A 22,512-nucleotide genomic window follows, 5' to 3' on the forward strand; every position below is an offset into this window, starting at 1 on the left:
ACATGTATGCACAGGTGCAATGAACAGCAGCATCACAGGCACTTAGCATTAGAGACAACGTTTACAAGAAAAACATAAATAATACAATATTATGCAAGAAAGAACAGAATTAGAACAAAATTTAAAACAGTCTTCACTATGGAAGTCACTCACAGTATGCTGGAGGTTCAAGAGTATCAGTGGACTGAAGTGAGTGCAATTGCTATTACTAGGGAGAAGGTGCTTGGAAAACTAAAAGGTAGCTAAGTCACCTGGACCAGGTGGACTACACCCCAGTGTTCTGAAAAAGGTAGCTGAAGGGATTGTGGAGGCATTAGTAATGATCTTACTAAATTCTGGCATGGTTCCATTGGGCTGGAAAATTGCAAATGTCACTCCACTCTTCAAGAAGGCTATGAAGTAGAAGAAAGGAAAATATAGGCCAGTTAGCCTGACTTCAGTGGTTGGGAAGATGTTGGAGTCGATTGTAAAGGATGTGGTTTTGGGGTACTTGGAGGCACATGATAAACTCAGCATGGTTTCCTTCAGAGATAATCTTGCCTGACAAATCTGTTGGAATTCTTTGAGGAAAGAACAAGCAGGATAAACAACGAAGAATTGGTGGATGTTATTTACTTGGATTTTCAGAAGGTTTTTGACAAGGTGCTTAACAAGTTAAGAGCCCATAATAATACAGGAAAGATACTAGCAGGGATAGACCATTGGGTGATTGGCAGGAGGCAAGGATTGGGAATAAAGGGAGCTTTTCTGAATGGCTGCCGGTAACTAGTGGTGTTCCGCAGGGGTCGGTGTTGGGACTGCTTTTTACATTATATGTCAGTGATTTAGGTGAATGAATTGATGGCTTTGTGGCCAAGTTTGTGGACGATATGAAGACAGGTGGAGGGGCAGGTAATCCTGAGGAAGCAGGGAGGCTACAGAAGGACATGGACAGATTAGAAGAATGGGCAAAGAAGTGGCAAACGGAATACAGTGTTGGGAAGTGTATGGTCATGCACTTCGTTAGGAGGAATGAAAGCATAGTCTATTTCCTAGACAGGGAGAAAATTTTAAAAGTCCAAGATGCAAAGGAACTTGGGCGATCTCATAAAGGATTCCCTAATGATTAACTTTCAGGTTGAGTCAGTGTTGAGGAAGGCGAATACAATGTTAGCATTCAATTCAAGAGAACTAGAATATAAAAGCGAGGATATAATGCTGAGACTTTACAAGGTATTTGAGAGGCCTTGCTTGGAACATTATTAGCAGTTTTGGGCCCCTTATTTAAGAAAGGATATGCTGATTTTGGGGAGAGTCCAGTAGAGGCTCACGATGATGATTCCGGGAATGAAAGGGTTATCTTTATGAGGAGCGTTTGATGGCTCTGGGCCTTTACTCACTGGAATTTGTAAGAATGAGGGGGGAATTTCAATGAAACCTATCAAATGTTGAAAGGCCTAGACAGAGTGGATATGGAGAGGATATATCCTATGGTGGGGGAGTCTGAGAATAGACTCAGAATAGAAGGACATCCTTTTAGAATGGAGATAAAGAGGAATTTCTTTAGTCAGAGGGTGGCGAATCAGTGATTATATGGTTATATGATTATATGGTCATAGCGTTGACATACTGAGGGTAGTGCAGGTTGGTTCAAGAAACAAATTGTTCTTATTCCTAATTGTCTAGGATATATACTCATGTAGGGTCCTTCTTTCTGAGTGAATATTCACTGTACTCTCATTAGTCAGCGCTTTCCTGGTCACATTTTGTAGCCTGTTTGTCACTGCTGTCCTTGCAGGCCAGTCTGCTCCAGCCAGTCACCTGATCAGGGTGGAAGGAAACAACCTTGCTCAGTATGTCGATGATGCTGTCACCGGGCGGCAGAGTGTCATGGTACCATTCGAACCCCCACAGGTACGTTGCAGTCTCTACACATGTCTTTAATTCTTGAGTTTACCTCCAAGCAAGTAGCACCAAACTAAATCATTCATTTACACTTTGAGACTGAAATGTCATTTTTTGCATCGTGTGATCAAGTAGAGAGTAAGTTCAACTGAGTTCATTGCATAATCTAAGTTGTTGTCAGATACTGCGAACCCATGAAACAGGGTAATGGACCATGATTGATTTAAAACTTCGAATGAATAATCTAAACAGATCATATAGATGGACCAGGTCAACCGGTTTTTCTTTCTGCTAAGCATTCTGTTTGCAGTTTACTAATTGGACAAGTTCAGTCAACAATATAAAGGGAAATCATGGTAAGGTAAGACACAATATTGCAGACATGTTTAACATAAGTAAAATTATGTTTTACTTATGTTTTTACTTTTATGGTTTAAATTATGAGCTGGTTTCTTGATTATTCAGCCACATTTTATGCACAAAAATTACATCAAATGATGGACTTTTAATTTTTTTTTATTTCAAAATATACTTTATTCAAAAATAAATATATACAATAAACCATTCAATAACTTTTCATCCTTTACATACGTTTCCATTATAGTCAGTTCATATCTGTATTTATAGCCACCCACGTGGCACTCCAGAAGATCAGCTTACCATATCATTGTTGAGGGGTATACTCCCCGCCCCCCGACCCCTCCCACTCCCCCGGGTGGAGAAACCTATACTGTGGTCCTTCCCCACCGGGCCCTTGCGGTGGCTGCACCGAGTTTCAGTGCGTCCCTCAGCGGTCATTTGATGTTATACTGACACCTAGTGGCAAGTATGAAATGATTATTGCTGGAATCTTAAAAGCCTATTTAACCAATCAACACACATCAAAGTTGCTGGTGAACGCAGCACGCCAGGCAGCATCTCTAGGAAGAGGTCTCTAGGACTGCACCTCTTCCTAGAGATGCTGCCTGGCCTGCTGCGTTCACCAGCAACTTTGATGTGTGTTGCTTGAATTTCCAGCATCTGCAGAATTCCTGTTGTTTGCGTTAACCAATCATCACTTAGTTTTAGAAAAAAAAGTTAATAAGCAAATTGTCAACATTCAACAATAGGTGGTATACTATATTTTAGTTATAAATAGCATGTTTGGTGCTTGTCAGTATTGCTAAATATTATGGAGTAGTATACTGGATAACAGTTCAAAGTAAGGATTGTAGCAACACACACACTGTGAAGAAGCAGCTGAAAGGAGGAAATTTTTTTTTAAATTCTGTAATGTTACCCTTTGTAAAATTGAGAAACTCTTGTGGAAAAAAGTAGTAATGAAGAATACCCATGAGACTTAGACAAGAGAACAAATTAAATTTAGTAAGTGACATCAAGCTTTCTTAGGCAGTCCCTTAGGGTTAAGGATGACTATTCCTATTTTCATTGAAGATGCTTTCATTATGATGCTGATTATTGATTAGCATTGGTTGTGTACTGGTGATTGATTGATGATTCCTCTGGTCTGTGCAGGTTGGAACTGAGTTCACTACAATTCTCTACAACTTCATGTGTAATAGCAGCTGTGTGGGTGGAATGAATCGAAGACCTATCCTCATTATCATTACCTTGGAAACAAGAGAGTGAGTATCCATTGCTTTACAGTCCAATTCCAATGTATTAACTACTCAGGATATAAAACTGTGCAGACCGAAAAATGACCACAACAGTGAGTTAAATCTGTCCATATTTCAAAGTCATTTTTTAGATTTAGATTTAGATTTAGATTCAACTTTATTGTCATTGTGCCAAATACAGATACAAAGCCAATGAAATGCATTTAGCATCTGACCAGAAATGCAAAGAATAGTGTTATTTACAAAAAAACTGTGAATAAAAAGTAAGTGCTACAGCACACAAATATAAAAGTACTGAGACAGTACAATATGGGTGCAATATTGCTTAGCGCTGTGATGTGAGGTTCAGCAGGGTCACAGCCTCAGGGAAGAAGCTCTTCCTGTGCCTGCTGGTGTGGGAGTGGAGGCTCCTATAGCGCCTACCGGATGGGAGGAGAGTAAAAAGTCCATGGTTATGGTGAGATGCATTCTTGATAATGCTTTTGGCCCTGCCCAGACAGCGTTTATGGTAGATGTTCTCAATGGTGGGCAATTCCAGTCTCTCCTGTTCCATTCTACGTTACATCACATCATATTGTCATTCTTATCTTTGCTTATATTCACTATGCCAAAGGATTATTTTTAAACTTCTTTTATCCTCAAATTCTTCTGTGACATTGCTTATTATTGTCTGAGTCACCTCTCGAGATAAAGCCCCTTCCAAGCCCGTAAGTCCCTCTGTTTGCCCTTCCTGTTCAGGTCCCATCCTTTATTCACTTTCAGCTGCCCTTCCCTCAAACTTATGAACTCCCTCTAGAAATTTGTCCATCTACCTATCCATAATTAACATGCTGTCAACCCCACCTCTTTAACCGGGCTTTTACTTACCTGCCCAAAGATACAGTGCTATTTCTTCTTTGTGGAATGCATTGAAAAATTTATCTACAATAAAGACTTGGGAGTCTCCAGGGGCTCATGATGAAGAAAATCACACACTGAGTGGACCACTCCTGGTTTCTCCCTCAGTGGTCAGGTTCTTGGACGTCGGTCGTTTGAGGGTCGAATCTGTGCCTGCCCGGGAAGGGATCGGAAAGCGGATGAGGATCATTACCGTGAGCAGCAAGCCATCAATGAGAGTGCAGCAAAAAACGGAAATGGTAACAAACGCAGTAAGTTTGCCGGTCTGGGCACAGATGAGCTAGTTGCTTGGGGATGTGTGGGGATAGGTGGACGGTCATTAACCAGACTGAGTCGTGGTGGTGGGTGTGATGCATGATTGTAGTGTTGTGATCAAATAAATTATATTTAGTAGTTTGGTATCTCCAGATATTACTGTCTGTTTTTATCCTTAATGGATCTCTCTCGTATTGGCAGAGAGCCTGGTTCTGCTGTCAGATCTTTGCCAGTTTCACACCGACCAGACTAGGAGTTTTATTTTATTTATTTGCATTTTATTTCTGCGTACTGAGGGGTACTTAAGGTCAGAGGTGGGAATTTGTGGCTCTTTGATATTCATAAGCTGAAGCACACATTTTGTATATTACTATATCATTATAATATGATAATCTCATACAGAATACTGTCAGCAAGGTACATTATTTCAACTTATTGTGGAATGTAAATCAACAAAGCTTGATTATTGGACATATAGGCCATGTGTAATCAATGGAGTTTGAAATTACTTAGTTTAAGAAAGGTTGGAGTTATGAGAATTGACTTTTGTGTTTCAGCCTTCAAACAGACACCACAAGCAGCACAGGGACCCAGTGCAGGCATTAAAAAAAGGAGACATGGAGATGAGGAGTTCTTCTATGTACCAGTGAGTATTTCCATCATTCCTCTAGCCATCTAATTTCTGAGTGCTATTTTGCTTCCTCCAAAACATTCTTTTCTCCTTGATTTTCTCTGCTTCCCTTTACAATACTACCAAGTCAATATCATTTCTAATGGCAGTAGAATTACACAAAGAGAGGATTTCCTAAGCAGGACTTAATTTGCTTTGTGGAATATAGCAACTGCATCATCAGAATGGCCTTTACTTCATGCACAGGCAAGGAAAATTCAAAGTACATATATTATCAAAGCATGTATACTATATACAACTTTGAAATTCATCTCCTTACAAGCAGCCATAAAACAAAGAAAACCAATAGAACCCATTTTAAAAAACAGCGTCAAAACCCTGATGTTCAGAAAAGAAACACAAATCGTGCAAACAATAAAAGTAAGCAAATAACATTCAGAACTGAAGTTCATGAAAGAAAGTCCACAGCCATGAAGCCAGCCATGAATCGCTGTAGCCGATTCAGAAGCCCATTTGCCTCAGACCAGCGCAGGGACAGGTAATCCTCACGGAGCAGCAAGCTGAACTGGCCTGTCCCTTGCCTCCAGATCTGACACCCTGACCTTTTCAATTTGGCCTGGCACTTAAATCGCCCAAATTTCAGGTCATTCCTCACCTTCGGAACCAGGCCCTGCCGCTTCAATACACTCCTGGGCCTGGGACCCCACCACATTGATACAGCCCGGCACTTAAATCATTCAATGTCAAGTTTTTCCTTTCATTACACGGAAGCAGATAAGCCTTCAGGGACCTAGTACCTCCTGATCTTTGCCCTCTGACTTCCAGCAAATCATGTTAAGGTGATGTGGCAGCTATAGTTGAATAGCTGACAAATGCTTACAAGTTCTGAAGTGCCTGTAACAGTGTAAAATGTATGAAAGTGAGTTAGACCTATGACAGTTCAACATAAGATACTGTTTTGCAATGTGTACCACATTCAGAAGTTTCTGAGGCAATGATGTAGTTATTGATGAACATTTGAAGATACTGGTTTTGACCATGCATGTGAAATTAGTATTACTGTGACACTAAACAAATCCTCAGGGCCTGAGTTGTGGTACTTTCTGCCAAGGCTAACTTGTTCATTCTCTTCAGGGAATGTGTCCCCAGAACACAGACTATTGCTTTTAATCAAGACTTCCAGTTCAGTTTTGGAATAATGTAAAGCACATTTTCTTCAATGTTGTGCAATTACTGTATTTTTCTTAAGTCAAAATATGTTTCTCAATTATCTCCCCCGGATAAAAATGCATGTTCCTATCAATAGTACTTCAAGTGGTGTTACGTCATCTTGAACCCCATGCCGTGCCAAGAATTTACTCAACAGTGCAGTTAACATCTATACTCTGCAGTCATAATTAGTAGGCAGGATAAAATTTGCATTATGCCTACATCAGAGGTGGTGTGTTGACTCATCATCATGATCTTCAATTCCTTTTTCAGGGTCTCTTGTATTTAAGCTCATGCATTGAGCAAAGGAACTTTTTCCCTTTCCAGTGTCAGCGTCAAACAGTTCTCAGGTCAGGAATAGAATGGATTTGTGTTTTACCCCACAAAATGCCTTGTTCCCATTCTCAGAAGAACATCCCTTTTGCAACAGCTTGATAATTCTGGTCCCTAGACCTGTTATCCTCAAGGCTTTACATGCTGTGATTACTGGTTAAGTGCCAATTAGTGCACCAGTATCAAAATTGTTTGTATAATGAGCCCAAGGTTCTAACTAGAGAATCACAGATGTATAGAGAAGGATTCAGCAAGTCATGTAACTTGTCACCTTGGGAATACAAAATGCATATTGTGTCCCTTGCAAATTTTCTGTTTTGGGACTTAGTGGCAGGATTATAAATCCTATAATTTAGTTCCACGATGATGTTTAGTATATTGTTTTACAGTCTATAAAAGAATAAAACTGCTACGATTGTGAAACATGCCTATTCATTTCCAGCTTTCTTTCAATAATATGAATTACCCCTACAATTTTATTTAATTCCCTCAATGCTACTGAACTCTGCTCGATAAATGATTTTGGCCTTGGATGCAGTTAGGGTGGGTATTACACTTAGTTTCAGGCTAATAAGGGAAAGAGATTCTCTCTTCTTATCTGGTGATTTTCTACTGAAGAATGTGAGGACAAAGATTAATCTACAAATGCTGTCTGACTAATGGTAGATCCTTTTCCTTAGAACCGCAGCGGTGATATATGTGATGGTCTTGATATTTTCTCCCAGGTGCGAGGCCGAGAGAATTTTGAAATCCTTATGAAGATCAAAGAGAGCCTGGAGCTGATGGAACTGGTACCCCAGCAGCTTGTTGACTCCTACCGGCAGCAGCAACAGCAATTGCTGCAGCGACAGTGAGTACCCACACTCCTAACGACCTCTGCTGACTGTTACTGTACTGTAGAATTATAGAGCGATGCAGCAAAGAAACAGGCCTTCAGCAACCATATTCACACTGCCATCAGGCACCCATTTATACCAATCCTACACCATCCACACCCCACTTAACCCAATCCTACACCATCCACACTGACGTCAGAAACCCATTTAACCCAATCCTACACCATTCACACTGGCGTCAGAAACCCATTTAACCCAATCCTACACCATCCACACTGACGTCAGAAACCCATTTAACCTAATCCTACACCATTCACACTGGCGTCAGAAACCCATTTAACCTAATCCTACACCATTCACACTGGCGTCAGAAACCCATTTAACCCAATCCTACACCATTCACACTGACGTCAGAAACCCATTTATACCAATCCTACACCATCCACACTGGCGTCAGAAACCCATTTAACCCAATCCTACACCATCCACACTGACGTCAGAAACCCATTTAACCCAATCCTACACCAGTCACACTGACGTCAGACACCCATTTATACCAGTCCTACACCAATCCCATTTTATTCTTCCTACATTCCCATCAACACCCCCAGATTCCAACATTCACTTACACAGTGGGGTGAGGGCAATTTAAATGGCTAATTAAAATCCTAATTCCCATGGGAGGATACTGAAGGAAACCAATGTAGTAACTGGGAGGACATGCAGATTCTGCGTATAGAGCAGCAGGAGTCCTTTCTAAAATTTCCTTCCCTCCCTAATTATCACTCCCAAATCTCTCTCATAACCAAACACTTTCACTTACTGTAGAAAATCCAACAGAAGGAAGCACACTCCTTGCTAACTTTGGTCAGACATCAGAATCCATTTTTGGTGTGAGGCTCAACTGTCAGACAGAACCAAATAATTCACAGGTTTATGGGAGACTGGGTATAATTACTCACTGAATCACTGCCCCACAGTCATGTCAGTAATTGCAATGTAGCCAAATGAGGACTGAGTCATTAACAGTTAAGGATGAGAGTAAGTGTGTTTAGTTGCCGTGAACCCAGCAAATTGGAATAGCGTAATTCCAGTTACCATAAATCATCTTTAGGACTAGTAACTGCTATATTTATCTCTCACTAGTTTGTTATAACATGAAAATTGAACCTGGGATCTTACCATTCTCTGCAGCCCTGTACCTTCACTTTTGTACAAGTTTACTGAGTGTATATGGAACAAAAGTCAGATTTTTGTGCCTGCAAAATGAATGAAGCCTATGTTCTTTGCTAATACTGCAAACTATTCCAAATTACCCTACCCTTCTTTTGTTTTGAGCAGGCAGCAGTCTTCATCTTACGGTACAGTGATCCCCCCCACAAACAAGGTACCCAATATGATGAACAAACTGCCCTCTGTCAACCAACTGGTGGGACAGTCCTCCCAGCACAGCCCAAGTACCTCAGCCACCCATGGACATATTGGTAAGTCAGCATGATCACATATGCCATGCATATTATTTCAATGATCAGCATTTCTGGAGAATAGAATATGTATGCTTTTCCATTCTTTCATTCGTAGAACTTATCCTGCATAACCCAACGATGTTCATCCACCCATCAACCCGCCTCAGTGTTTCCAGCAGTTACAGTTTTTAGATTTTTATTTTTAGTGTCCTCATGTTTTGATTCACTTTATTGTGTAAAACAAATCATAGAGCAAGATTTAAAGAATATGAAATAAAATAATTCAAGCTAAATATTTTTGGGAAGTGTGGGAAATTGAGAAAGTAAGAAATGTCGCAAATTGTGACATGTATAACATTGTCCTTGCAGAGTTGCACTCCTGCTTTATCTTCATCATCCATGAGATCATCTCCACCCTATTCCTTATTTCACTCCTTTTCCACATACCCTATTGCCTTTCGGCACTGTCTACTGCTACATCTGCACATGAAGTAAAAACTCTCTCCAGATCAGTTAGAATTGCACCCAACTAACTGCAAGCCTTTACTCTTCCACTCAGAGCAATGTTTGTCCATTCTTCAGTCTTCTCAGACACTTTATCTCATCCCAGCCAACATATTTTATTGTGCCTAGTGTCCATATTCACTGCAAGTCCACTGTAGCAAACTAGAGCACATTTGGCGCAAGGTGGATGTAGTTACATATCACTGGCTTTGTCACCTGATCACATGTCATTGAACACCACTTTCCTCTGCTGGACTGTCAGTACTCCAGACCATCCTCGAGAAGACTGATACCACTTCTTTATTCTGCAACAGATAACCTCCTTACTCGGTTTCCGTTCTTTGCCCTATGGCAATTGACATTTCCATTTCCTTAGCGAGTGATAGCATTCTCTTTCAAATGCCACCTCCAGTCTCCCATGTTTGATTCTACCCACACAAAACCACTGAAGATGCTACCTGTGTCCTCTTTAATTGCACTACATCCTTTGACCCAGATAATGACACTGTATGATCTTATGGTTTCCATTTTCTCCACATCCTGATGGGCCTCTTGACCGCCCTTCTGGTCTTAATCTCAGTCCTGTCTGCATAAAGAATGAACTGTGGCACTGCCTAGTGTGGAAGTGATTACCACATTTATTCTGTTGACCAACCCTGAGGAGATGGGAATAAAAGACATTACTTCTGGTTTCACCCTTTCCCATTCATTCAGAGCCGTCACCAGCAGTGTCCTGTTTTACTCTTTCCTCTAAGGACCCATTAACATGCCAGCCTGTGGGAATGGTAGCTAGCATTACCTCCACTTGATCTGTTTCGACACTAAAATTCAGCCTTGTATAAGCCACTGGAAATGCTCATCTGTGGCCCTCCCAATCCTCTCCACAAACTCTGTATCCCTGTCACAGTCACATCCTTGTCTCTAGCCAGTGCTTCAAATGGCACTGCCACCAATCTCACTGTCCTATTCAGCTTCATACTGAACTTCCAGCCCGCTGCAGAGGCTTTGACATTCTGAGGTGTTTGAGGGTTGAAAGAAGCAAAAGAAGAAGAACAATTTTATAGTTTTATCTAATTCTGTAGTTTTATAATAAAATATAGAAAAGTTTAAAACACGGAGAATGAGAATCATTCAGAGAAGGAGTCCCCGTCCAAACTTGGCCTTTCCCTCTGTGTACAATTAGGACCTGGCATTGTGAAATTACCAGCCTCCTTCATACATGGGAAAGTGATTCCTCAGCATGGTGCATTTAACATGTGCACACCAGGGATTTCAGAATCACTCTGAAATATTAATTCACAAAGGATATTTAGGTATTTTTATTAAAAATACTGGACTAGAAATTGTAATACTCCATTAGAGGCAAGTGTGCCCACAGATATTGTGGAGGTGACAATCAGAAGGTTAGAGCTGGTAGAGGGAACGGATGGCTAACACAGGTCACAAATGATTGGAGTAGGGGACATGGTCAAAGAGCTGGGACTGTAGGAGGGTGGTAGGTGCTGGGGTGTGTGCAACTAAGGATCAGGCAGCTGCAGCTGAAATCTGGGGAGTTTGGAAGCATCGGGGGGTTTAGAGACTGAGGCAGTGAGATTAGTATACGGTTGAGATGGTTGGGTGTCGTGTTTGGTAGTAACATGGTGTGGGCCCAAGGTTAGAACTGAACTTTGACAGACTACTGTGCAATAGAAACATGATTATTGTGGGAGTGACTTGAAGATAGTTGATCCTTGGATAACAAATTAATTTGAAGCGCTGCACAAAGAATACTGTCATGATACATCTGACAATGAAAACATATCAGTCAGGCAAAGTGCACTTTGCAGAGTGGAGTGTCCAGTAAAATTCCCAGAGTGATTCTAAATTTATAAAGTAGTTATTATCATGTTTTATAAATGCACAACTTCATCTTCAACACAGAAATAAGCCGCACTACTTCACCCAATATCTAGGCATCAATTTTCTACTAACACAAGAGATTCTGCAGATACTGGAAATCCAGAGTAACACATACAAAATTCTGGAGGAACTCAGCAGGTCAGGCAGCATCTATGGAAATAAAGAAACAGTTAATGCTTTGGGCCAAAACCCTTCATGAGCCCTGCCCAGTTCATTTAATTCCATAGATGCTGCCTGACCTTCTGAGTTTCTCCAGCATCTTGTGTCTGCCAATGGTCTAATCCAGTGCTCTGAGGAACCAGTAGGGTGTAAATGAAGGACTGAACAATTTGAACAATTTTTACCAATATTACCAACTAGGCAAATGATTATGAAGATGACGATTGAATTTGGACACTGACCTCAAGTTGTTGCAACTGTTTTTTCTCTTCCAGGGCCAACTATAATGAACAACCACCACCATCACCACCATCATCACATCCCAACCAATGGAAACATGAATGGAGGGAATTCCTCTCAGTCAGCAGGTATGGGGCCTGCTTCCCACTGCACCCCGCCCCCACCCTACAATGCAGACCCCGCTCTCGTCAGGTAAGCTGTCCCCTCTGTCACACCACATTATCTCCCATGGTAAAACAAGACAATGTCATGTGTGCAATTCTTTGCAGAATGGATATCATGTAATAAACATGTGATTTCAAATCATCCAGGCAACATAACTATAGTTTTCTCTTTTCAATTTTTCCTGAGAAAAGCAGATGTAGCTCTTGAAGTCACTTAGCATTTTTGCCCAATGAGTAGCTGAACAAGTAAGGGTTTTGTCCAATACGTGACCTGCTCAGTTAGCCAATCCCAGCCAGTGCTGCAGTGATGGTTTAGAGGGCCTTGAGGCCTCCCCTATTTGGGAAGGGGAGAGGGCTGCCAGGTCTCTCCCCCCGCTCATGGAAATGGAGCACAGAGTGAGGACACGATCAGTTTTGGCTGTGATGTCTGTAAAGGTCAAGCCCGCCAACATTCACTGTTAAGGATCAAAGGTGATTAAAATGGGAGAATCATCAGAAGGTGACTGGCAGCAGTGGAAATGTCTGAGTCAACAGCGGAGGTTGGTTCAGTGAGAATAACTAATGTGGGTACTGATTGAGTGGGTGCCATCACCTAAGATGCCCCAATCCATTAATTTTAATAAACCCTTATTTATTCTCTGCTCAATTAAGTTACATGTTTTTTGGTCAGCCCATTCGACTCAATAAACCTGTAGTTTCCTAGTCAGCCTCTTCCTTTGAGGCCTGTTTTCAATTTTATGACTGTTGTATTTATTGAATTTTCTTTCATAGTTTTTTAACAGGTCTGGGCTGCCCTAACTGTCTGGAATATTTCACCTCACAAGGGCTGCAGACTATGTACCACTTGCAGAACCTTTCCATGGAGGTACTATTTACAAATACTTGTGTGTTATAAATGAAGAGAATGACAGATGGGGCCCTTCCTTTCTGAACAGTGATAAAGTTCACAATGTAGAGGACATTGTGTGAGTTGGTGGGATACCAGACCCCCCCCCCCCCCAGAGGGCTATATGCTTGTGTCTTTAAGCCAACCCACACCTGTTTGGTGAAACATGTTGTCAAGAAATCCTAGCACAGTGAATGTTGGTGGGCGCCATGGTAACACAGCCATTACCATGATGCTGTTACAGCTCAGGGTGTCAGAGATTGGATTTCAATTCCGATATTAGCTGTAAGGAGCTTATACATTCTCCCGCGACCATGTGGGTTTCCTCCGGATTCCTCCCACGTTTCAAAGATGTACCAATTAGTAGGTTAATTGGTCGTTGTAAGTTGTCTTGTGATTCGGCTAGGATTAAGTAGGTGGGTTGCTGGGTGGTGTGGCTCATTGGACTAGAAAGGCCTGTTCCCTGCTTGTCCAAAACGCACATGGATTGACAGAGGAACACTAGATAGTGATCAGGAGCAGGAGTCCCCATTCCTGAAGTTCATTCTCCCACCACTACCTCTTTATTGCTGGGATCAGTTAACCCAATGTAGGCTAGTAATTAGGACTTTAGTATTTTGGCTTACATAGGCCAGGTACACACTACATTTACCAACCAACTATGAGAGAGCCCTGATCTTATTAGAACAATTTTTGTCCCGTCTGCAGTAAATAAGCCATGTTCTGGAAGAAGCTGAGTTAGGGAAGCCTGTCTCGCTGGTGATATCCCACATCAGGGGTCAGGTGCATGGATGTCCCTGCCTGATATCCAGCCTCTGCTAGGTTGTTTCATGTGAAGTTCTAGACAGTGAATGTTGCAGGTTACCCAGCCACGGTGATATCACTCAATTGAGACCCATCCTCACCCACATTTTCCAGCAGGAGTCTCTGCTTCTGCTTGCTGTGCGAGCAGAGGTGAGCAATAAGTGCCAGGCTTGCCTCCCATACCCAGAAGCTGAGAATAAATTTGAAACATCCTGGGACACTCTGCTAAACAGCTTTTTAACACATCCTTCTATTTTTCATTAGGATCTTGGAGCATTAAAGATTCCAGACCAGTATAGGCTTCTGATTTGGAGGGGGCTTCAGGAATTCAAACAGGGGCATGACTACAGCTCACAACAGTTGATCAGATCCAGCAACAACACCGCCACAATCAGTGGAGAGCTTCAACGTCAGCGGGTGATGGAGGCCGTCCACTTCCGCGTGCGTCACACCATCACCATACCAAACCGGAGCGACGACTGGGGAGACTTTGGCTTCGACCTGCCTGACTGCAAGACGCGAAAGCCGTCAATCAAAGAGGAGTTTACTGAGAGTGAGCTAAATTAAACACAGGAAAGGGAAAAGGAAGTTCTGCGGCATCTCGTGTTGCTAAAAGCACTGACTGGTGTAAAATAAGCTGAGGGAGGTTGGAGTGTCTGTTCCAGCTGACCAATCCTGCTATAGTGCTACAAACATTGTCCCTGGTTGCTCCTGCCCAGGCAGGTTAAATACTCTGCAGAACAGAGGAGTTCACTTATCAATCAAATGTGGGGTCACCTCACTGCTCTTCTCGGAGGTAATCTGAATGCTCAATGTTTTTTTCCCTCTTTCTCATTGCCTTCTATCTTTGCAATATTTCTAATCAGATAACACTCGCACATCCACCACCATACTCCATCAATCATTGATTATGGGTCTGCAATGTTCCTTGTTTACTCTGAGCATAGCATCTGTCACATTCCTCTTCGTGCTCAGCCCAACTGTTGCCATGCACAGCTCACACTTTGCGGGGCTGCCAGAAATATTTGTGAATTATATCTGTATTAGCAGTACTAGCAGACCAGCTCTACTCCATCCTTCCTGTGGTATTCATACATTTGTTGATTTCCACAATTGATAATGTTGTTGACTCTTAACATTATAGAAAATTTTTGATGATGAGAACTAAGTGTGTATTGAAATGTAATGTCTACTTGAACTGAAATCTTTTCACCTACAGTGCAGTTCTCCTCTTTGTCAAGGAGCTCCAGTCTTAATAAACATGAAAATAGTCTTAGAGGTACCCCAAAGTTAACAGATGAGAAAAAAAGATGGGTGGGTAAAGCCTTCATTGTGGGTATATGGTTAAGGCTAAGGACAACTGTGTCATTGAAAGAGGAGTTTGATGGCTCACTAGATTATGACAACATCTTACAAATCTAGCAGTTTTATATTTTTAAAAAATGAAAATATTGTGAATATACAGCAGGACCATAAAAACTTATCAAGTGAGAGTCTAGATTAATGTTTCAAGTGTAGAAGTAGAAACTGGAATAAAGGGGCCCCTTTAAACATGTTCCAAAGATTTTAATATTTCTCATGAGTATTTGTTGTTTCCTTTTGCCAAAAAGTACACCCATTGTTTCTAATTGGTTTGCATTTCTACATTATTCCATCTGCAAAAAATTGCATGTATTATATAAAGTGTTAATCGCAATACAATACAGTTCCTTAAAGTGGCCCCCTGATCTTCCATTTCCCACATTCTACACCAGAAATGTTAAACTCTGTCACCCGCCTTCCTCTCACCCGGTTGAGATAAAACTGAGCCAGGCTGACAGGGACCAATGTGCCTGTCGTTGTAACAGAATTTATCGTTAGCTCCTGACCCAATCCAGAGCCAACAGTCAGTGGGACGAAAGCTAGGGGGAGTTTAGACTTCCCTGTCAGTGGAGAAGAAAGCTAGTCTGAGTTTAAACTCACCTGTCAGTTTGCTATTGCTTGTTATTATTTTTGTCCAAAAAGAATTTCTACCATTTAGTTTTCCATTCAATCCTGGGTTAACCATTAAACACATTAGTCTGTCCTTCAACCTGCCCTTTAGCTGCTGCAGCATCTTGCTGTCTTCATCAAGTACACATGTTGCTGGAATTTTCATCTGCACCTTTCATACCGTCACATTCAACTCCTCCAGCTCTCTTCACCAGCTTTGCTAGACTCTGCCCCATTCAAACATCAGCACTCCATCCTGATCATCCAACATCTCTGTCCTCTGCTCTCTATAGATGAGAACAGTTGCTGTCCATCTAAGAACTATTTCAAAATACCTGCCTTTCAAGGACCTCGTGTCGAGATTTGGGAAGCTCATCCAAGACTAATATGTTGAGCTGAAAATTGTTTCCTTGAACTGATTTCCAGGCCCTTTCCTGCACTACTCTGAAGCCATACTCACTGTTTAATCTTCCTCCACTACTCTGGAGTGAAACATCTTAAGGTAGTCCATTAAGTTGAGAGCATTTGATACACCTTTAACTATGGTGAGGCAGGGCTGATTTTTAATGTGTAATCAATAGATAATACTTAGTTTAAAATAATTTATTGATGCAACAGGGAACTTCACCCACCAGAAAAAAGCACACGAACACCAGCATTCTAACTGGGCTTCACTTGTGAATCATCAACTGATTGCCATGTCGGATACATTACATCGTTCACTGGAGAATCATTGCAACGTGTGACACATAAACTATGCCCCAGAATAGCCCTTGAATCCCCAAATTAACTTGCAATTCTGTGCTTGGTTAAATCTTCTAGCTAGGAAAGAAAATCCTCATTTTGAAAGATCTTTGGCAGGGGTTCCCAACTTGGGGTCCACGGACCCTTTGCTTAATGGGAGTGGTCCATGGCATAAAAAAGGTTGGGGACCCCTGACCCAGGGGAACCCCTTGAAAGGTAGTACCCACTGTGAATAAGGTAGCTCTAACACAAGTTAATGGCAGCTCTAGTGTAGTCACTAGTGAGACTCCATCATGTATGCATGATGGCAGGGAATCATACCTATAGCACTCAAGAGGATGCATTGGGTCTGTAAATTTTCTAGATCCAGTTGCAGACTAACTCATACTGATGAAGCTGCATTTCAACTATTTTTATCTGAGGACAGAACAGACCATGTAAGGCAACAAAAACTTGCCTCTAGAAAACTGAAATTAAAGCAGAAATGCTGGAAATACCCAGCTGGTTTGGGAGCATCCACAGAGAGAAACAGAGATAATGTTTTAGGTCAATGGATTTTCACCAGATGAAACATTAATTCTTAATTCTCCATGGACACTGCCAGACCTGTTAGAAAATCACAAAATACCCAGCATTTTGTTGTATAGTGAAACGCAATGCACTGTTGACCAGATTCTGATCCTTCTCTTTCTGTCCCAGACTGTTTCCAGGTCAATTAATTTCAGGTATTTTAATGCATGTTAATTTCTTTTTAATTGAAATACTTTAATCCCGAGCTCTTGTGCAAAATCTTACTAAGACTTTCACTGAAAATGTGTTGTTCCATCGGTTTTAAACAATATGTAAATATATATATATTTTCCTTTTGGATGTATTTTGTGATGTACACACCTTGCAGGGCAAGGCAATTCTATCCCAATGAACTAATGGAAGAAAAATTCCTCAAGCCATCTGTAGCAGATGCAGTCAAATTTACAGCGTGTAGTGCTGCAGTGTTGCATTTAGAGCCAGTGGCTATTGCTTCTGTCCCATTGTGGAAAAGACTGAGCTCCTGGAAGCACGGTTCATTCTTTCTCAGCTAAAAAACAGGGTAAATAATGGATGGTAGAAGTTCCCAGTGGGCCACACTGCAGGGAGACAAATAAATGGCTTTTTGTTTCTTCTTGACGTCAACCATGTTATTTTCAAAACTGTCCATTGTTAAAATGGGCAGCCCAATTAGAGGAAGAAAAGTCGCCTCCAAAAATAAAGTGCCCAACTTTATTCCATCAGATGTCCGAATGATGTGACCGTTCAGGTGACATTAATCTTCCCATTACTCACCATACTTCTCTGGCAGCTTTGCTATTAATAGAAGTTTTCAAGAACAATTTTTAAAATGCTTTTTAAAGTCCTGATTATTACTTATTGAATCATGATGGAAAGATGGCAAATTAATACTTATTTTGCTGATAATTCCACAAGGTTTAGTAATCCCATTACCCCAGTGGGCACAGTACCTTGAATTGCCAGGAGATTTAAAAAGAGAAGGGTGGCAGTTAAATCACACAACTAGGGAGGTATGTTTTAACAATAGACAAATTTGGGACAGAAATGTGGAAGGTCTTTGTAAATTGTGTGTGAACTCTTAACCATAACCTTTGTAATTTTTTTAAGACTGCAATGAATCAAGGATGAATAATATCCCATTTCCTTGCTTAAGAATCTGTGCTATGTGAATATACTGCACCAGATTGGTTATGGCTGGCAGCACTGGCATTGTACAGTTAATATTGTGATGACCTTGAAGTTTAGGTTGCTCCATGCACCCTTTAAACCCTAATGGTTAACAAGTCCCAGTTAAATTTCCACTGTACTATTTCAATCCAGCTGGTGACCCACTTGCTGTGAAAATGTTGCCCAATGAACCACAAGGAACAAATTGATAGAATTAACCTGAGAGCCATTTACAAGGTCTGTTTATACATTGAGGAGCCTGAGTCTGCTTCATCTCAAATCAACTGATAACAACAGGGTTTCAGGAATTAGATTCCCATTCCTATTTTATAAAAATAACATTTAATCAGTTTATTATAATAGTTGGCGCATGGCCAAGTGGTTAAGGCATTCATCTAGTGATTTGAAGGTTGCTAGTTCAAGCCTTGGCTGAGGCAGCGTGTGTATCCTTGAGCAAAGCACTTAACCACACATTGCTCTGCGATGACATCGGTGCCAAGGTGTATGGGTCCTACTGCCCTTCCCTTGGGCAACATTGGTGGCGTGGAGAGGGGAGACTTGCAGCATGGGCAACTGCCGGTCTTCCATACAACCTTGCCCAGGCCTGCGCCCTGGAAACCTTCCAAGGCACAAATCCATGGGCTCACAAGACTAACAGATGCCTATATAATAGTGGAATTGTATCTCCAGTTGACTGAAGATTAGATGTTGCATGGACAGAACATGAGGAAACATCTGCTTAAGCCCTCAACACAAAAAAGATTCCACCCACATCAGCCCCAGTTTTCCTCTGGACTACCCTTTAGAGAATCACACAATCAATTCCCCATTGAAGACTTAGCTGCCAAAACATTGATTTATTTTCAAAGCTGTGGAACTGCTCGTACAATCAAAATGAGTGAAGAATAGAAAACAAATGTATTTTGTATCAGTCACGGTCAGCATTTTCACTCCATCGGTCTCAAAGGTAATTATTTGTGGTACCCTATTTTTTACCTGTACTTTGGATTCAAGAAATGATGAATGGGAATCACGTGTAAGCCATTAAACTACAGACCAGTGAACTACTGCTGCCCTTACTGACATCTGGACACATGCAATCTCCAGCTGAGGCCACTGGGCAGGCAAATTCTGGGTGATTTTATTATCAGCAATGACATAATTGGCCTTCAACTGAGTACAATTAATTTTGGAGATCACATGGTCTGAGTGTTAAGAACTTGAGGTAGGCAGGCAGAAATTAACTATCTGGTCCCTACAGGGTTAATATTGTCACATGTACTGAGGTGCAGTGAAAAACAGTTTTGCATGTCATTTAGTAATACTTGGATTCTCCGATCTTGACCACAGCCTCATTTTCCTGCCCATTCCCCATCATCCTTGACTCACCTATGGGCTCCACACCTCAGCCTTCATTGCTTCCCTTTGCAGAGATTTCTAAAGCTTCATGATCTTCTGAGAGAAAAAAATATTAACTTTTAAAGTGGTTGTCCCTCATCCCCCAATTGCACTCCCTCATCTGAAATCCTCCAGGAGGAAATTTCCTTTCAGCATCTTCCTTGTTCTATTTATATTACTTCTCATTCTTCTAAATGCCAAGGCACTACCTTTTGTCATGCCAAGAATCATCCTGTGTCAACCAAAGACTAAAATGTGATGCTATCCATGCCGTAGTCAAGAACTGAATGGTTTCTTCTTGAAGAGGTGAAACGGCTGTGCTTCCTCCCACCCTGTCCACTGACCAGAATCTGCTTAGGCTCCAGCACTGTAGCTCGCTGTGGTCCTCATCTTTAAACTCAGTTGCTAAAACAACAATCATGAAATTAGCCTTCCCATGACTCACAGTCTCACACACACTGGTGCACTTTTCCTAGCATAGGGTGAAAGGGGACTGAGGAGGAAAAATACCCATTATTTTTTCCATTTTTTTAAAGACATGGAAACCCCACAGCAATCAGTACCCAGAAACAATTTGCTACTTGTTTTTAAAATATCATGATCTCACAATTCTAGGAGCTCTTTCTCAGTCATAATCTGGTGGACACACTGTAAAATTACATTTTGGGCACTTGTGTGACCCCACACCTCTGGAAAAAGTAGCAATTTAAAGCACTTTATTGCTTTAAATGTTAAAGAATTTAAAAAAATAGTTTCAATGTCAACTAATGCTTTTTAAGCCAGTATTAATTATTACCTTATATTCCAAACCAGTTGTAATTGTGTAGTTTTTTTATTTGTAATGTATCATTTGAAATTGTCTCAGGATGTTTTGTATCACAATAAAGCACATGGATCCTGTACTTTGCGACATAGTCTGTCATTATTCCAGAATATCTATTCAGCTGCTCGCTTTAGTCACTTTCACAACATAAATATGTCTTGAAGACAGATTTGCTTCAGGAATGTTCTAGTTAAGAGCCAAGATCAGATGCAAATTAAAATACTCCCCCCCCCCCCCAATCTGCTCTAACTAAGGATCTAACAAAATGCTGCTGTAGATTCCATTTTGAACACTGACTGCCAAGTGGTTGAGTCTGTGCAAGGCTTTGTAATGTGGGCTCATCTTGTGCCAGAATTGTGCAAAACTCCTTTCAAGTAGAATCATCAGTGAGTGGATGGAAGGGTCTTCCACTCAACAGTAGATTAAATCGAGATTTCAAGTCTCCCAAAAATATTTTTAACAGTGTTCAAAATTCAAGACCTCAAACAAGCTGAACAGTGATCCACACTCTATACCCGAGACACAGCGATTTTGGAAGCATCTCAAAGCATTGGATTACCATCAACACCTCTGTAAAATCTGCTGGCAGGTTTAGCAAATCAACATCAGTGTAATCTTCCCAGGTCAGATTCCCCACCACAGAACACTGATTACCAGCTGGAATGAATGGGCCAGATCATTCCCATGCCCAATATAGCCTCCCCCCCACCGCCCCCCCAAACAAGTTTAATCTGAGCTCGTACATAGCCAGTGGTTTCTGAGACACAGAATGTCCTTCAAACCCTAGAAGGATTCTAGCATTTTCACAAAGTCCTGGAACACCTATCCAAATTTGTTCGAAGTAGCAGAGGGGCATCCAGGAAGGTGTTGGACTTTTTGAGTCCCTCCAGAAGGAGCATGTGAGTGGCTAATGTAAGCTGGTGAAAGAACATGCTAGGACCTAATCAATGCCCTGCTTGATCAAGGTCTCTTGTGCCAATGTCTACATGCACTGCAAAAACCATCAGCTGAGGCAAGACATACAGTGCAGAATTTTTCACCAAAGATATTTTTTTATTTGTAAAACTAATTTTGCATGGTTGGATAAAGAAAAATGATGCACATGTTGTTAAATCATATCCAAAGACTACTGGAACATAAAGAAAATGTCTGTGTCTGCCTGTGTGTGTGAGAAACATTTAGAATGGCTAAACACAAAATAAAAACAGGGAAGTCCAGAATTGTTACTACTACACACATGGAACATTGATAATCAAATAACAGACTACATTAGAATGACCACTGAGCTGAAATGACAACTATTTCTCTCTCCACAGATGCTACCTAAGCTTTTGAATACTTCCAGTACTTCATTTCAGATTACAAGTATGTTTTTTTACTTCACAGCTTCTGAAGATATAGCTTTGTGAAAAAGTAGCTAAGAGATTTTACAAAGAAACATATGCCGCTGTAAAGTATTCAATTATGTGGTACGTGCTATGCTTTTTAGCTCCAGAAACTAATTGAAAGAAAAACACAGGAGCCCAGGAATACTCACGTACTTAGTTTTACTTTAACAAGGCAATCACAAATGATGTGGTGCCATAATAACGTATGCCTTTCACGTACTTTTTACATATAACCTGTAATGAATTGCGTAAACAAACAACGTTTAATCAAACAATATATTTACAATATTAGTGGAATATTAAGTACAATACACTCCTCCCTGCTTAGCTATAAACAACTCATAATAGAATGCATCACAACTCAGATATGTAATGTATTGCCTTCTAGTTATATACAGCATATATACATATATATAGTGTGAGTATATATGTGCATATGTATGCATGCATGTGTGTATGTGTATGTATATATATATATATATATATAGACACACACATACACACTGTAAACTGGCATTAAATATATATACAGTATCGTCTTTCCTGATAAATGGGGGGGAGGGGGTCACTCCGCACTCTGCTTGGCAGGTAAGACATGACTGAAACAATCTCAGATTCTGGGGCCTCCTCCACAGTGGTTGAGTTGACTCTGAGACTGTGGGACGTGGTTCTGAGAGCTCTCAATA

At 41.0% G+C, this 22,512-nt stretch overlaps 1 protein-coding gene across 3 annotated transcripts in view; it reads left to right on the forward strand.

Annotated features, from left to right (window-relative positions):
* The window catches only part of tp73 (tumor protein p73), a 130,966-nt gene extending 110,457 nt beyond the window's left edge, over positions 1-20,509 (forward strand). For 2 of the 3 annotated variants that reach the window (XM_063032887.1, XM_063032889.1), the window contains 9 exons: positions 1,778-1,893; positions 3,400-3,509; positions 4,509-4,651; positions 5,213-5,301; positions 7,554-7,678; positions 9,006-9,148; positions 11,968-12,124; positions 12,868-12,961; positions 14,051-20,509. In XM_063032887.1, coding sequence (XP_062888957.1) covers positions 1,778-1,893; positions 3,400-3,509; positions 4,509-4,651; positions 5,213-5,301; positions 7,554-7,678; positions 9,006-9,148; positions 11,968-12,124; positions 12,868-12,961; positions 14,051-14,353 — 1,280 coding nt within the window. In that variant the 3' untranslated portion in view covers positions 14,354-20,509. The remainder of the gene's footprint in view (positions 1-1,777; positions 1,894-3,399; positions 3,510-4,508; positions 4,652-5,212; positions 5,302-7,553; positions 7,679-9,005; positions 9,149-11,967; positions 12,125-12,867; positions 12,962-14,050) is intronic. The other variant, XM_063032888.1, reaches the window with a different exon arrangement.
* The last annotated feature ends 2,003 nt before the right edge of the window (positions 20,510-22,512 follow it).

The sequence above is a fragment of the Mobula hypostoma genome, chromosome 25 (genome assembly GCF_963921235.1).
Source record: "Mobula hypostoma chromosome 25, sMobHyp1.1, whole genome shotgun sequence".
In the NCBI taxonomy this organism is placed as follows: domain Eukaryota; kingdom Metazoa; phylum Chordata; class Chondrichthyes; order Myliobatiformes; family Myliobatidae; genus Mobula; species Mobula hypostoma.